At 50.4% G+C, this 15,813-nt stretch overlaps 2 protein-coding genes across 2 annotated transcripts; both read right to left on the reverse strand.

Moving 5' to 3' along the window:
- Positions 1 to 563: 563 nt before the first annotated feature.
- SPMAP2L (sperm microtubule associated protein 2 like) lies at positions 564 to 8,121 on the reverse strand (the record flags this gene model as incomplete). Its single annotated transcript, XM_080635143.1, has 9 exons — positions 564 to 806; positions 1,415 to 1,590; positions 1,892 to 2,023; positions 3,136 to 3,256; positions 3,571 to 3,708; positions 5,276 to 5,398; positions 6,406 to 6,456; positions 7,121 to 7,145; positions 8,025 to 8,121. 9 exons carry the CDS (start codon positions 8,119 to 8,121, stop codon positions 692 to 694), a joined length of 978 nt encoding a protein of 325 aa, XP_080491269.1. The 3' UTR covers positions 564 to 691.
- A 1,853-nt stretch (positions 8,122 to 9,974) lies between these two features.
- On the reverse strand, positions 9,975 to 14,890 carry ARL9 (ARF like GTPase 9; the record flags this gene model as incomplete). Its single annotated transcript, XM_080635864.1, has 4 exons — positions 9,975 to 10,389; positions 11,289 to 11,464; positions 14,168 to 14,336; positions 14,738 to 14,890. 4 exons carry the CDS (start codon positions 14,888 to 14,890, stop codon positions 10,210 to 10,212), a joined length of 678 nt encoding a protein of 225 aa, XP_080491990.1. The 3' UTR covers positions 9,975 to 10,209.
- Positions 14,891 to 15,813: the final 923 nt, after the last annotated feature.

Raw genomic sequence — 15,813 nt, forward strand, 5'->3', positions numbered from 1 at the left:
TGTGTAACTTGTACCAAAGATGCATGCAAATCAAAAGGCTACATCTGCCCATTCTCCAGGCATTTGAGAGAAGGGCCCCCAAACTCAAGCCAACTCAAGGTACATGCCACCCCAGCATTTCCGAAGTCTGTACTAAAGCTGCATGCCTTATCAAATCCAGCCCTGGATCTGGAATTTTGCAGCCTTTTGTGTTTCTATTTCTGTCACAAGCACAAAACTTTGAGTGTCACTGAGAAGATCTCTAAACTTTAGCAAAAATTTTAAAAACCCAGTGTCAGGAGTTGCATTACATCAACGTGCTGTGTGCCGTTGGCTGTGGTTTGCCACACTCACTTATGTGAAAAAACAGTTCCTGCACTGGCTTCCCCCAGCAGTTGTTTCATCACTTCTTTAACTATAACAGCTAAAAAAATAAGAGATATAAAATCCAGACATAACTCATCCTTGGGAGAAAGGCTTCCCACATTAGGTCAAATCCTGCTTTTTTTCCTGGGTGACTATTTTGTGCTTATGGAATGACCGTTTTATTTAACTTCCCAGCTTAGCTCAGTAAAAGCGGCAGCTCGTAAGAAGTGTTCCTGGTGGGTGCTGCTGTGTTCAGGTAGGTTTTCCAGCCACAGCACAGTCCAAACAGAGTGATGTTCCAAGGGGGACAGCTGGCACAAGCAGAGGGCTGTGCTTCTGAGGGAGTTCAGCGCTTAATCGGACAAGCCAGTTCCTTGATCCGAGCAGAACAAACTGCCTTCTTAGCAGACTCCTTCACAGTGAAGGCATTTGGGTTGAATTGAGTCAAGTTCATAGGAAGCCTGGGGAAGCAAGGACAGAGCAGGTCAATTCCAACTGGAGCAGGGCCAGCTGTCAAAGCTGCCTGTCAGTTGACACACCTACACCTGAGCCCTGCCCTGTCCTGGGAGGACAAAAGCAGTCATGCCTCAGCTGCTCTCACCAGGACACTAGTGAGAGCGGATGCCCCATCTCTCACTGCAGCTGCCATAGCCACTACCACCAGGCATTCCCTCCCTCTCTGGAAACACCATACCCAGCTCTTCCTGCAACTCAGGCTGAGGCCAGCTGTATCATGCTGGGCAGCATGAATTTGCTACACTGTGCCATGTGTCAGCTGGTTGCTTTTTATAATTGCGACTAATAATTACAAAGTCCCAGCCAGTAGTTCCTACTGGAATTAGAAAGCTCCTATTTACCCTCTTTTGATTCTCCTTCCACCTCAAAAACACTGTTTAAACCACAGTCTGCGTAGCAGTAACACATCCAGCCATACAAAATCCATACATTTTGGAAGTGGAAAAGCAGTGGCTTAATCACACTGGATAAATCCAAATCAATAAAGTACCATGGCCTGCACGAAATGGGCTGACAGCTGATCATTTCTGCATAGCAAGGAAGCAGCGCCTACCTTTTGCAAGGCTGCGCCAGTTCCACAAGCCTTGGTGTAGCCACTGCCTGCTTTGCAGCCTTTGTCACTGACCATGCAGCATCCCGCATAGGCATATAATCAGGATGCACTCTTTTTGCCATAGCCAGCTCCAGGGTCCGAGGGCTAGCAATTGCCTCCTGAGCAAACTTGGAAACCTGTGGAAGAATGGGGAGGAAGGTCCCTACAGATATGTTCCCGGCATTTGATGGTGACCAGCCTGCAACTCAGTGTATCCAGGTTCACAGCCACTGACCACACACAGGTGGAACATGATCCTGTCCATGCTTTGGATGGAGGACAAGTACTGCTCTCCAGCGCTGGAAGCAGCTACATCAGCCTCATGGACAACAGCACATCCAGGGCTGCCATGAAGAGAGCCCCCAGTGACTGAGCCCCTGTACCCTCCCCTCTGCCCAGCATCCCTGCCATGCACAGCCCCAGGTGATGCCGCCTTACCGGGCGAATGGCAGATTCAACAGGGCCGTACTCATAGCAGCAGGTCACCTTCTTGACCCAGGGCTCTGCCAGCTGCTGTATCCGCGAGGATGCTCTGGCCAAGGCTGCAGCATTTGTAACCTGTGTTGGCACCTGCATGGGTTCACAGAATGGGGGAGGGATGTGCAGACACAGAGCTTATCCACAGCAGCTCAGAGGGACGCACTCCCTTCTCCAAAAGGATAAGCACCCAGCACTCTTTCTCTGCAGACATGATTACAAGAAGCAGCACTCTCACTTTCCCAACATGCATTAGTTTTCTTTCACCTGAACTAGAAGGTAATTTTGGCACTATTGGGATTTGTATGTCTTAGTCAGTATTACTTTTTTCCCCAGCTGTCACCCACTCATAGGCAGGAGAGGAGAGAGGAATGTCTGTAACCAGAGCCTGTGCAGCCAGGTGAGAGTGCAGAGAAATTTCTTCCAGAGTAATGTTTTTCATATTTGTCTTCCTGGCTGAATCAAATAATTTCCCCTCCTAAGGAGAAACACTCAGATTTCAGGGTAAAAATGCTGGTGCAGTTAACTGCATTCCTACAGCAAAAGTGATTACTGCTCCAGCATGGGACATCTTGCCCTATTTTTCACAGGGTTACTGATGCCAAATCCTGCTCCAGCACAGTCCCCCTTATGTCCCAGCCCACAGACTGCATCCAGAAAACTTAGCCTTTGCCATGGAATGAGTGTAATCTGAGATTGCCCTTTCACCCCTGCCAAAGCAATGACTCGCCTAAAATGAGCAAGTTCAGAAATATATCTCTAAATCAGGCTAATCTGGTAAAACACTGTTAAAATCTATATACTGTTTGCAGGCTCATGCCCCCTATATACACAGCACAGCTGTCCAACTGAAAACACAACTGTATTCCCTAGGAGCTAAACAGGCCATTCCCATCAGGTTTCTCCACTTTCCCAGACTGCTTTATCAGGAGATATGCAGCCCAGATGCCTCCCTTGGCTCTCCTACTATTCTAGGCTGCTCCAGCCTGACTGTTCTCTGTCCTTCAGCAGGGAGATTTTCAAAGACAGCATCTCTTTCCAAAAAAGGCAATTTCTCTCAGTATCACAAGCCCCAGCAGAACCAGACAGTTTCTCCCCGCCATAGCACATGCTGGGCACATCCAGGGGCAGGATACGGGGTTTAAAAACTCAAGACAGTTTGCTGCATCACTGTCCCATCCAATCTCACTCAACCAGCTCCTCACCTTTTTGGCTGGCAGGAACTCTGGGTGTAGCACCTTCGGCTGGGCAAGCTCCACAATCCGTGGGGAGGCCTTACAGCTCAGCGCCGCTGGTGACACAGGCCATTCAGGGGACGTGCGAGGTCTAGAAGCAGAGAGTCACAGCACCACCACTCATGGATATTCTCCCACACTGGTTAAACCAGGCAGCAGCAGAGATGTTTAAGTCTCACATTTGCTGCAGTAGAAGGAAGCTTTGTCTTGTGGCTATTTCCAGTGCAGAACCCACACATACCATGACAAAGACCAGATGTCCTAATCCCAGCAGAATCCCTGTTCTGCATTTTGCCCTCTGTTATGCCCATCCTCTGTTCCTGTATTTGTTACTTTAAAGTTGGACTAATGCTGTAAGACCCAAGGGCCTTCCTATAGAACCCTACAGGCTTTCTGGCCTCTCACCTTTGCAGCAGGTAAGCAGCCTGGTATTGTTTAGGTTCAGCCAACTTCACCAGCCGATCAGAAGGGAAGCGAAAATCCACTAGTGAGGGATGCTCCCAGATTGTTGACTCCCGTCCACAGCTATACAAGTAGAGGGGCCTGAAGGAACAGCACAGAAAGGTTAGTAAAGGGCAGCTGACAGAGAACTTGGTTCTGGTGGATGGTATCCTACGTTTGGTTAAACAACCATGCCTGTTACTCGTACAAAAGCTGGCACCAGTGCACATGGTAAAGCCATGAACAAACGAGCATTTATACTTGAGATTTCCTGGTAAATGTTGCTTGCATATGCAGAGTTGTCTTTTAAGCATCCTCAGTGCATTGCTTTCAAAGTCTAGGCCTTTCCCCAGCCCATTACTCCACAACGCAAACCCGGCAGCATCTCTTGTTCAGCTCTGACAATTTAGAAACCACTTTGTTGCAATGGGTGAATAGCCATTGCAGCTCCTTTCATCTTGGGATCTCCTCACACTTGCCTAATGCATGCTCATCCAGCTTTCCATCAGCCACAACCGTTGAAAGATGCCTGTCATCCCCAGGGAAGAGGTGAGCAGAAAGGCAGGAAGGGCTGTCAGTCAGACACCATTAGTCAGAGGCAGAAGCTCTCAGGAGGATGAAGGCCCCTGAACTGGTAACAGTGGCAGAGGAGAGAATAATACAGACACACATGTCTTGACATCACTCCAGGTACAGGAAAGCCAGGAGTACAACACAGTTTAATATGCATTCTCATTTCTCAGACTTCTTACAGAGTAGCAACCACCATCCTATCTCCAAAAGAGCTTCATTCCCTCCAACCGAGTTACAGAAGATACAGATCAGTTGCTTCAAGTAATGCAGCATCGCCCAGCACCACTGAAGCTTACATTTTTCACATTGTTCTTCACTCCTATATCCAAACGCGGACTAGTTTTTCACCATGTAGTGACAGCAGAGGTTCAACTCAAGGCAAGAGACCTGGATTTCTACTAGCCAGCAGGATGCTGCAAGATTTCTCTCTTCATAGCACTTCCTAACCTTCAGCCTCAAGATTTAGGCCAAGTTCCAAGAGGATGCAGGGGATCACTAATTGTGTCCAGGTGCCTGGCTGGGCTGCATCAGCCCCAGTACAGACAGGGAACCCTCTAGGGACAGATGGTCCCTCTGTACACACAGGTGTGACACACACGTTTCCATTAAAGCATGCATACACGCACATGATGTCTCTGCTGCCATGCCAAAGCAGAGCTGTTGACTGGTGTTTTTGTTACAGCAGAGGAATATGTTCCCAAGTGCTTGGAAACTGAGATCAAGGCTGGCTCTTATGGCAGTTGATCCAAACCCAGAGCAACCACCACATGTTGGAGAGGCCCTTTTCACAGCTAGGAAGCAGGTAAAAGGAAATAAAAGGGCACCAAAACTCAGCACCCCCCAGTTCCTCCTCATTTTGGAAGTCAAGCACTCAGGGTGACTATACTCTCATAGTGCTTTCTTCCCTGCTACAGATGGACCCTGTTCCAAGCACCAGTATAGCCTTGTGGATCTCAGTGGCATGGAAATCCCTCTGAGGCAGCGATGGCAGGAAAGGAGATGGCATCTCCCCTTCCCTGGACCCACTACATCCCTTTGCTTAGTCAGCACCCTCTGAGCTGCCTCCTTCCCCAGGATGTGCTACCACATTACTGACCTGCACAGGTTCTTGCCAAAATCTTTCTTGGGCTTAGCCAACTCCAGTATCCTTGCGGATGGTCTAGCTGTCATAGCACGCCGTGAGATGGTCCGTATCGTCTCTTGGTTTCCCCAAACAAGCCTAGAAAGAACAGCAAGGGTGTGAAATTTTAGGAACATGCCCAAGTGTGAACTGTGCTTGCTGGAGTTATCCTTCCCTGCCTGGGATGGGACACACATACGGTCCCTATAGCTATCCCCACCTGTAAAGTGCCGCTGGTGTTTCCTGAGCATTCACTTTCTTTGGCACACTGTTCAGAGTTAAGAAATGTTACCAACTCAAAAAGAAAAGAGCCTTCAAGGGATGAGTCTGGTTTTACAACTATCAGTGGATGTGCAAAAAGGGTCATTTCATTACATCTCTGAAATCCCTGGGGGAGTTTCATGACTGCATTTTTCTTGCCTCACTGTTACCACCTAGCTATACCACAAGTATGACAGTAAAAATAATAATAATGTTATGGTCAGGGTGTGCCATGGAAAGTGGGTGAGGTTTTGCAGCACGTTAGTGGTTACTCTCCTGTGCCCAGGGCAAATCTGGAGTTGCTCATTCCCCATTAAGAGAGAGGCCATGATGGGAGAGGGTACTAGGGTAGTCAGGACAGGGAACAGCAGGGCGATGGTTTTGTGGAACCTTTTCATAGCACAGTGACACCCATACAGATAGTGGAGAAGAGACGTTATCAAGAGACTTTTGCCCTGGCTTGTCAAGCCATAGCTTGACCACATAATGCTGACAGCAGCTCTGCTCCTAAAGCTGGACTGTGTTTTCCAGGATGCAGCAGCCTGTGACTCCAATGAGGTCCAATCTCCTTGCACCACTACACCATCCTATCCCGCAACATCTCAGTGCAGCAATTCAGACAGGACAGCAAAGGCAAGACTGGATCAAGCCCAGTTTTTTGGTTAAAAGCAAGAAAGAGCAAGTCAAAGAGAGCCCCTCATGCACTGAACATCTCCACCTGGGTTTTTAGAGCCACTCCTGCTCTTGAGAGGGAAGCAGTAGCAAGACAAAAGCAAAGGGTCTGCACTGGCTGAGGTCCCATCAATCTCCAGCCCTTGAGCAGGGCTGCATGGGCACCTCCTTACCTGAGGTCATTTGCACAAGCTGCTTTCTTGGGTTCTGCAAGTTCCCGTATCCTGTCAAAATTGCAGAAAAAGACAAACGTACCATTAAACAAACAGTTAAACCAACAAAGCACAAAGAAGCTACTGCTGTACTCAAAACCATGTAACACACTTTCGAACTGCCCTGCCTTTTCCTCCATCTCTTGCAAGAGTGCGTCTAAGGGATCTCAGCTAAGGGTCCCTTTGGAACACTGCAGGGAGAGGGGGAAGGTATTTTTCTGGTTAATAACACACCATGCAACCCCAGCAGGTAGGAGATGGATGATGTCTTCAGCCTACCGGAGCCCAGATGAACAGAAACACTCCTGTGGTTTGCTCAAAGTCACAATGGAGACTTCCCACAGGGCTTTAGGAGCATAGGTGAAGCCATATTTTTTTATCATTTTATTTCAGTCTGTTTAGCACAAGGGGCTTAGATGCTACAGAGACTCAGGAACATACATGGTCTGTGCCCTAGCAGCACTGAAAACATAGAGTCATCAAATAGTTTGGGTTGGAAGGGACCTTCAAAGGTCACCTAGTCCAATCCCCCTGCAATGATCAGGGACATCTTCAACTAGGTTAGGTTGCCCAGATCTACATCCAGCCTGGCCTTGAATGCCAGCTATGGAAGTGCCTCCTCATGGAAAAAGCACAGAAAGTGAAAGCCTGGGGCATTGCTTCCCTTGCTTAGTACCATCTGGCAATAAGGCAGCATAGCCCTAGAGAGGAGTGGGGACACAGAGAGAAGTGTTCGCTGACAGAAAACAGTCTGCATTATGGGGACTCCTCTGTGGTTCCTCTGATGGGGCTGATACCCCTTCCTGAGATGCCAAGCCCCAGCAAATGCTTGACAGAGACTTCAGCACCACAGAGACCCTTGCAACGGCAGGCTGCTGTTAAGAGCATCAGATGCCTGCTGATGTATCTCCCTGTCATGCCTAACCGCCAGTCACAAAACTGCAAACAAGAGATCCCAAAGAGGGAACTGCCTGTAGGACTTTGGCCCCCCGCCACCAGTTCAAGACAGGACAGCAGCCCTCATGTCAGGAGCCAAAAACCAGTTCCAGCTGTTCATTCCCAAGCAGCTCCCCAGAGCCTTTTCCATGCAAAGGTGCGAGGGAGTGAAGGATTACCATACAGAGATTTCCCCCCCAGCCTAGCTACATTGCAGAGCTGGCACTGTCCCTGCAGGCAGGCTCCTCACTTCTCCTCCAGCAATGGCACAGACCCACCACATAGGCACAGCCAAGCCCAGTACAAACTGCACATGGCCTTACTGACCCACATGACACTCCTGTGCAAAGCTTGCATCATGACCCAGCCAAGGAACAAGTCATACATACATCCAGACCAGGTCTCTCGATTCACTTGGCAATTGTCAAGCAGTATATTGGTTTTTTCCAATTACAAAAACCCTATTATTTTCTACTCTTTTATCATGGCAAAAGCTCTGGACACACAGGTGTCCTCGCACAGGATGCACCTGGAGCAGTTCTGCAACTTGGCTGATAAGGGGACTGCCCTTGCTGTTTCGTCCCACTCCTGCTTCCCAGCAGGGAAAAGGAAGCCTTGCTGTAGCCAGGCACAGAAACGCCTACCCTCCATGCCTGAGCTCACATGGACTAACTGCTTGGCCACCAGACTCATCAGATGTTGTTGGTCATGAGAAGCAGGCGGAACAGCAAGCCTAGGCATCGTTTCCTCTGTGTGTTTATCACAGTGTCATCTGATATATTGACTCGCTGCCTGGCGTAAATCCCCGACCCAGCCTTCTCTGAGAGACGCAGGGCTTGGCCTGGATGCCCAGCCAGGAGGCCAGGTCTGGGGGGTTCTTACCTGTCATGAGAGCATGCAGACAGGTAACAAGGAACTGCAAAGACAAGAAGAGGTGAATTTAAAAGCTTGGTAACACCCGCAGCTTGGACTGCCTTCTCTTCAATGTTAAACAATTGCAGGGCGGGTGGAGTCTGTGCATCTTCTCAGGATAGGACTGCCTGGCAGCTACTTGTAAGGCTTTTCCCTGGCACCTTCCCGGGGCAGCTGCACACTGCACAGCGATGCATTTGCACACGAAGTGTTCCTCACCCAGCGGATGGGGAGTCTGGGAGCACCACGTCCCCTCAGCAGCATCCTCCTCTTGGGATGAGCACCAGGTACTGCTGACCCGCAGGCTGTTCCCAGCTCACCCCTTACCACTGCCCTCAGCCTGGGGGGCCTAGGTGGGCAGCGGCTGTATTAGACTGGGACTCTGCAGCAGCACAGCACAAGCCGCCATGCTTTGAAAGCGGGGACAGGAAAACCACAGATGCGGTGGGGAAGCCAGGCTCGGTTTCGAGGATCCACCTGCCCGATGGCGGCAACGGCCGGGCTCGCATCGAGTTGCCCGGCAGACGCTCCGGTGGCGCTGTGGTGCCAGGGCCCCGCCGCGCCCGCCCTCCCTCCCGCCATGCCGTGCCGCCCCGCCCCGTGGCAACCTCCGAGCCCCGCCGCGGCTGGCTGAGGGGCCGGGGCACAGGGTCTCCCCGCCTGACCGGGAGGGGCTACCCCCCCGCCACCCCACACCGCCTAGTCCCCACGCACCGGCGCTCGGCCCGGCCGGCGCCATGGTGCGCGCTCCCGTCGCCACGGCAACGGCTGCTGAGGGAAGCGCTCCTGAGGAGAGCTCCCTTCCTCCGGCGATCCCCGGGAACGAGAACGCGGCCGGCAGCGGAGGTCTGCGAGGGTCCGTCCTACGGGAGGCTGCCCTCCAGGGTCTCCAGCCTCACGCCCTGCCCGAGTAAATGAGGCCCGGACCGCTGGTTTGGGTGAAGTTTTCTGCTTTATGCATCTGTTCCAAAGGATGAAACTACACAACGTTCATATAGTAAATGTGGCCGCAGAACAGGCCCGTTACAGAACTTGCTCCTGGATCGCATTCCTGGAGTGTAATTCCAAGGACAATGGGAGAGTGACACTCATCAGGTATCCTTCCTCTCCCGCTGTGTAACACAAATCACTTTCAAAAACCAACAGGTTTTTCACAAGTAAGACTGCTTGCTTGAGGACTAAACTGAAACAAGCCACTCAGCCCGACGGAGGAGTCTCCCACCTTTGGGGCCAATTTAACTTAAATGCTTCCAGTTACTACCTTAAATTACACCATTCCGGTTTTTCCCTGTAGGCAAAGAAACACTTAATGTCTTACTGCGATTGTCTTCTTGTTCTTACCTACTAAAGAAACAATAACCAACTCAATTTCCAGAGATTACTAATCTACCACTCCCTTAAAGGCTGGCCCTAACACAGCAACAACAAAAACTGTCAAAAATACTAACCGCAGCACTGTAAATTTCTGACAGTGTCAAGAAGTGAGGTCTGGTTTTCAACAGAACAACACTGGTAACAGGGTTCTGTAAAACCTGAGGAGTACATGTTTCAATTTAAACCTGAGACGTCAAGCCAGGTTAAATTCACTGGATGCAACCTTGTTCCACTGGAGTGGATGCTTGATTCCTACCTGGCAAAAAGCCAGCTCAACCCACCTAAGCTACACATCCTCTTAACTCTGCTATCTGGGAGACTCATTTTCCCCTACAAATATGCTAAATATTAGACTTACTTCTCAAATGTATTTTGAAATCACTACAAATTAGATTTTGTTACCAACTAGACACCATTTTCAGAGGAATCCCACACTCAGAAGGAAAAGATACCTGTACATTTCAGTCGCCACACGACAAACTGACCATACACTAACAATCTGTCTCCCTCAGCTGCACAGATCACATTGTAGGAAAAGAGCTGTCACTGTGCTTCCAAAACCAGCTGCGCTATCAGCTCCTTGGCATCCTTCATGTTGGAGGAGATCTCGGAGCCATCTTCTGCCACATGGGTACCAATCAAGAACAGCTTCCTGTTGTCCCCGATATCAGACAGTGCCAGAGCATCGTGGATATCGGTGATGCAATATGCGCCTTCAAGGTCCTGATACACAAAACAAAAACGAGACCATTAGTTGCAAGAGGTAGCAGCACTATTCCCACGTTGCTGTTCTGTTTCTAGTTATTCCAGTGTTAATGACATCAGTGTAACACTACCCATATGAGCCAGACAAAAGTCTTGCTGCCCAAAGTGCCCAGCAAAGAGCTACAAGAACAGGGCAAACATGCCCTGCATGCCTTCTCAGCTATCAGCGTGGGACTGTGGGACCTATAGTAACAGTAGTAGCACCTGTGTTTGATGAAGCCAAAGCACTCAAGAGTAACACAACTACTAGTAACATGCCCAAGTTACCAGAAATTTAGGAGGTTACAAGGTAGAGTGAAGTGAGCGCACAGCCCTCATAAGAGAAAATCTGGGCTTAAAATCCCTGGGCTGTTCTGCCATCTGACATTGTACCACAGGCACAATCCTGCCCCAGGTACAGCACCAGTCTTGGGAGAAAGCACTGCCTTGTGAGGAAAGCTGCTCTTCTCTCGTGCTTCAGCAGCAGCCTTAGGAGCAACCAACCTGACAATCTGAATGCCAGCAACGGTGCTTCACTTTTTGGCTGCTGCTAGGTAAAGTGGTACTTCTAGACAGACATTCAGAACAGAAACCTAACTCCAGGTCTGACTGTAGTCTCTCCTGCAGCCCTCAAACCATTGCAACTCTACAGCAGTTTCTACCACGATTTCCACCCACAGTTCTGACTGCACCATCTCCAAGCACAAGACCTGTGTTTTGCAGATCCAAACCTCAACCTCAGACTATTTTCTCTTGCAGTCAACAGGTGTTCCAGAAAGACCCCCAGCTCCCAGCTATAAGGCCTCCTTTGAAAGGCTCTGTTGCTGTTTTCAGAGCTGCTGCCAGCCCAAGGTCAGCTAGCAGCAGGGAACTCTTACCTGCTTGTTGGCCAGAACCACCACCGGCAGGGTGGAGTTGTTCTGGATCAGTTGATGAAGCAGCTGTTTTGCCACAGGCAGTCGGGCATGATCAGCCGAGTCCACGACATAGATTAGCAACAGCACTTTGGGCAAGTACATCTTCCAGTATGAACGCAGAGATTCACTGCCCCCGACTGGAAGAGAAGATAGCAGCACAGGGTTCACCAAGTAATCCAAGCATTGCTGCTCCCACAGCTGCAGATAGCAGGCTCTGGGCTGAAAACCCAAGGTGTTTGGGTTACCAAAAACTCAGACTATTTGAGCTACTATATATAAGACTGGAAATAGCTTTATTTTCCCCAGTCAAGTTACATGCAGACATATGCGTACACTCTGGGAACAAAACACAAAATCATTTTAAGCTCTTATTGTGAGAGGATTCTGGGTTCAGTTTCTTATGCTTGTTTCCTGCCTTGTTGTTTCTTGCTGTCATGCAAGTAGGGAGAGTAGAAAGAGGTCCATAAACACCATGGGAGAATGTCCCCACATAACCCACCTACACATGCCCACCTCATCTTCAGACAAAGCAGGCCTACAATTTCTAAAGAAGAAATTTAGCTCTGAGGCTTACATTGGGTTTGTATGATGCTGGGGACTAGTTCAAAACTCCCACAGCTTTCATACTGTCAATAACCAGAGGTGCTTAGGAGGTGAGAAAACTCAAGCCCCAGCAAACCCTTCAGGCAATCCTTGGGAGAAATCTTTGCACAGGTACATTTTTACATGACCTCTTCTCTGCTGGATACAGAGGAAAACTGTCCACCTTCAAAAGCAATTGCTTTTGCACAATGCAGCAAGTTGCTCGAGATTGTTATTCCCATCTGGGGACAAAAAGAGTTTGGTGAGATTAATAGGAGCAGGAACAGCTAACAGCATATTAAGTATTTCAGATGCGTTTTCCACTCTTCAGGTCTTCTCCTAGGTACACTGCAGAACCACGGCTTCAAGAGTACTGAGGTGCAAAAAACGTCTAGGTGATTCTCCCAAAGGTAGTGAGTTTTCAAAGCAATACAACTGGAGTTCCCTATAATGTTCTCCTGCCCTACATGGGAGCTCTTTTGAAAACTGACTTGCTAGTCAGCTGTCTTTTATCGCCCTTTTGCTGCAACTTTTACTGTGATTTTTTTCTGTTTCAAAGCAATTTTACTTTCACTTAAGTAAAAATGATCCAGTAGCTTCAAGAACATAGAAAGGGAAGCATCATTTCCTGCTAGGGCATGCCTGCCTCTTCTTCAAGAGTCCCAGCATATCTGCAGGCAGTATTGCAAGTCTGTTGCTGTGGAAAGGAGCCAAAGGGCTGTGATTGATGCATCATACTTGGGACAGATGCCTCCGATTCTGTACTGTGATGTTGGGGGCTCACCACTGCTCCCTTTGTTAAATGCATTCATGCATAGCATAACCCAGGGGTCAGCAACCTCACAGAGAACACTTTTTTCCCCCCCAAACAAGTAGGAAGCCAGCAGAAGCCAGAGGCAAGATACCACCCACTTTTCTGTATGATGGTACAAATAAAAACATAGAATGTTGATTTTCTATCTGTCTAAGCCAGCAAAATAAAACCCCTGCTGTCTGCTGATCACCTTGTGCCACGTGATCACAGCACAGGCTGCTAACCCCTGGACTAGGCGATGGTATAGACTGGATAAGTAACCAGATTAAAGAGCCATGCACGGATTTACCTGGCTGAAACTGGCCTGAGATATTTCATTTCCCATGGGTCAGATCGCAGACAGCACATCTCAGTGACTACCAACCTGGACCAGAGAGGGAAGGACAACTCAGAAACAACAGGCTCTGCTGTGGGGTACATGGCTCTGGGCCCAGGCCATCCCCAGGCAGGAGCAGAGATACTATACGTTCCTCTGGGCTCAGCAAGAAAAAACACCTCCCAGCAGGAGACACAAGTATCTCGAACCTACTATGATAGGGGCACAGAATACAAGCATTTCTGGAGAGACTGCTTCCCCAAGACATCACAGACACTCCTGCGGTAGCACTACTCGGAATGGTATCTGCCTTAGTGGCCTCATCCTCACATCCCAGAAACTTACCTGGGAACAGCACAACTCCTTTAGACCTGCTGACAAAGGTAGAGGGGCATCTATGGGCTAGCTGCCAGCTGAGCCTGTTGAGCACTGGTACAGTAGAGTGCAGAAGTAGCAGGAAGCAAAAGGCAGCTTTTGCCTCCACAGAAGGCAGGCACTCTCCGTACCAGGGACTGACCTGAATCCAGGGCCTTCACCTTCCCCCTCAGCTAGCTGCACCTAGAACAGCCCTGACACCCCAAAACCATCACAGGAGATATTCTCTGGAGGCACAGACAATACCCAAAAATCAGTGCTAGGGACAACACAAAGCTTAGTGCAAACCTACAGACATTTAAAAGCCATTAAAGACTAGAAAACACCACTTAAAGAGTCTTTTGAACAGAAAGGTACAAAGCTTTTCTACCTCTCTTCTTTCAACTTATTATTTATTCCTCTTTGTCTCTTGCCCTTTGCCAGGCATGAGCACCAAGGAGAAGCTGTACAACACACAATGGCTACGAATCACGACACAGAGCTTACTGGGGACACCTCTGCTCTGGGCTGGTTTCAGGCTTGTTATCCTTCTCTCTCTGGGAGCTGAACTCCCTGGAGAACAGGGCTAAATGAACACACACCTCCTCTAACTCCAGTGTATCATTTCCTTTAAGAAACAGGGTGGGAAAGCAGAATCTCCAAGGAGAAAATAATCACAACTTCATGTTATCAGAGCAGGCACAACGGAACCCGATCCCTAGGGCACAGGATAGGAACTTATTTTATGCTCAGTACTAAACCACGTTCACTCACTCTCCAGGAACTCCATCTGTAACTCTTCGGTGTTGACGCAGATGGCGTTGAAGCCCTCGGTGGGAGCCACGCTGCGCTTGACATGGTTAGTTGCCAGGGAGTGGAGAACACTGGTCTTCCCAGCCCCATCCAGGCCTAGCACCAGTATCTGCTTACCGTGTCCTGTACCCTGCGAAGCGAGTGGCAGCACGCTGAGCCAGGCACCCCGGGCATGTGCAACGCTCAGCAGGCCTGGGGGAATAAGGGGTCTTAACAAGGAGTCGGGGGAGAGAATAGCAAAAGCCACTTCACGGTGGAGACGGTGCTGGGCTCCTGCGGCACAAGTACAGGGCCGCAGCGCCGGTCGGGCCATGGGACGCCGGCGACATCCCCCGGCCCCGGCCCGCTCGCTGCCGTGGGGTGGGAAGCAGAGAGCGCGGCTTCGGCCCGGTCCAGTTTCCGCCGCGCTGCCGAGGAGGACGGCAGGGCCGAGCGGCCCGGTGTCGCATCCCCGCCGAGAGGGCCCGTGAGGCCCCGTTAGGGATGCCCGGCCCAGCGGCCTCGCCCGCTGCCCCAACCCGGCCCCGGTACCTGATCGGCGGCGGCTGTGGCGGCAACAGGGTAGTCGGGAGTCGGCGCTGCCCGGCTCCGCAAGCGGACCCAGACCCAAGCCGCCACGGCCGCGCCCGCAGTCGCGGCCAGCGCCGTCCCCCATAGCGCAGCGGGTCGCAGGCGGGCGCCCATGGCCGCCCCGCTCCAGGCACGGACAAGCGTAGGGACGCACAGCGCTCCCCCTGCAGCCCTGTGTGCGCACAGCTCCCCCTGCAGCCCTGAACGCGCGGCCTCTCCCCCTCATCCCCCGTCAGCTGGGCTGTCAGGCTGAGAACTAACCCGCGTCTATAAAGCCAAGAGCGAACGGTGCCACTGGCGGCTTTCTGCTGTCAGAGGAAGGCAGGCTGCCGCACAGCTGCTGCCGCCCTCGACCCTCACAACAGGATTTGCTTCATGGGCACCCATCTCCGGGGGAGGCCCATACATGGCACTGTCCAAGCAGCTCGGCCAAGGCTCCAGCAGTGCCACAGGGCAGTGTTTCCATCTGGTCGGTTACAGCCAGGTTGGACCAGAGAAAATACCTGGAGAACACAGAGTTGCATTCTCCTCCAGTATCTCCTCTCCCCAAATCACCTCCTATCACTGCAGGGTAGCACTCACTCTCCTGTAGTCACCAGCTGCTGACTAGGAGGATGCACAGGGTTCAGACAAGTCACTTAATCCAAGTGGCTGCTAGCCATTCAGAAAGCCGTTTTCTGTGCTCTGTTCTTCCTTCTCACTTAGAGCACCACACACATTTAGCCCCCTTTCCCGATGCTCCCAGTGTACACTCAAGGTAGTAAAGACTGGTTTCTATTCAGATTTTTACTCCACAGGGACTCAGGGTTGGTTTTTTAAGCCACAGTTAACATTTTCCTTGCTCTCCCCCTCTTCAGACCTCTGCTTTAAATTCTTTCAGAGACAGAAGCCTTTTGGGCTGACATATGACAACACTCCCACTGAAAGTTCATGTATGGGAAAACGGTTTTACTACATTCAGACCAAACCAGAAGTTTACAGAGAGGCGTGGGGGCTGCCTGTAGGGTGTTGGGAGAGCAGACACACCTTCCACCTGA

The sequence above is a fragment of the Psittacula echo genome (genome assembly GCF_963264785.1).
Source record: "Psittacula echo genome assembly, chromosome: 1".
Classification (NCBI taxonomy): domain Eukaryota; kingdom Metazoa; phylum Chordata; class Aves; order Psittaciformes; family Psittacidae; genus Psittacula; species Psittacula echo.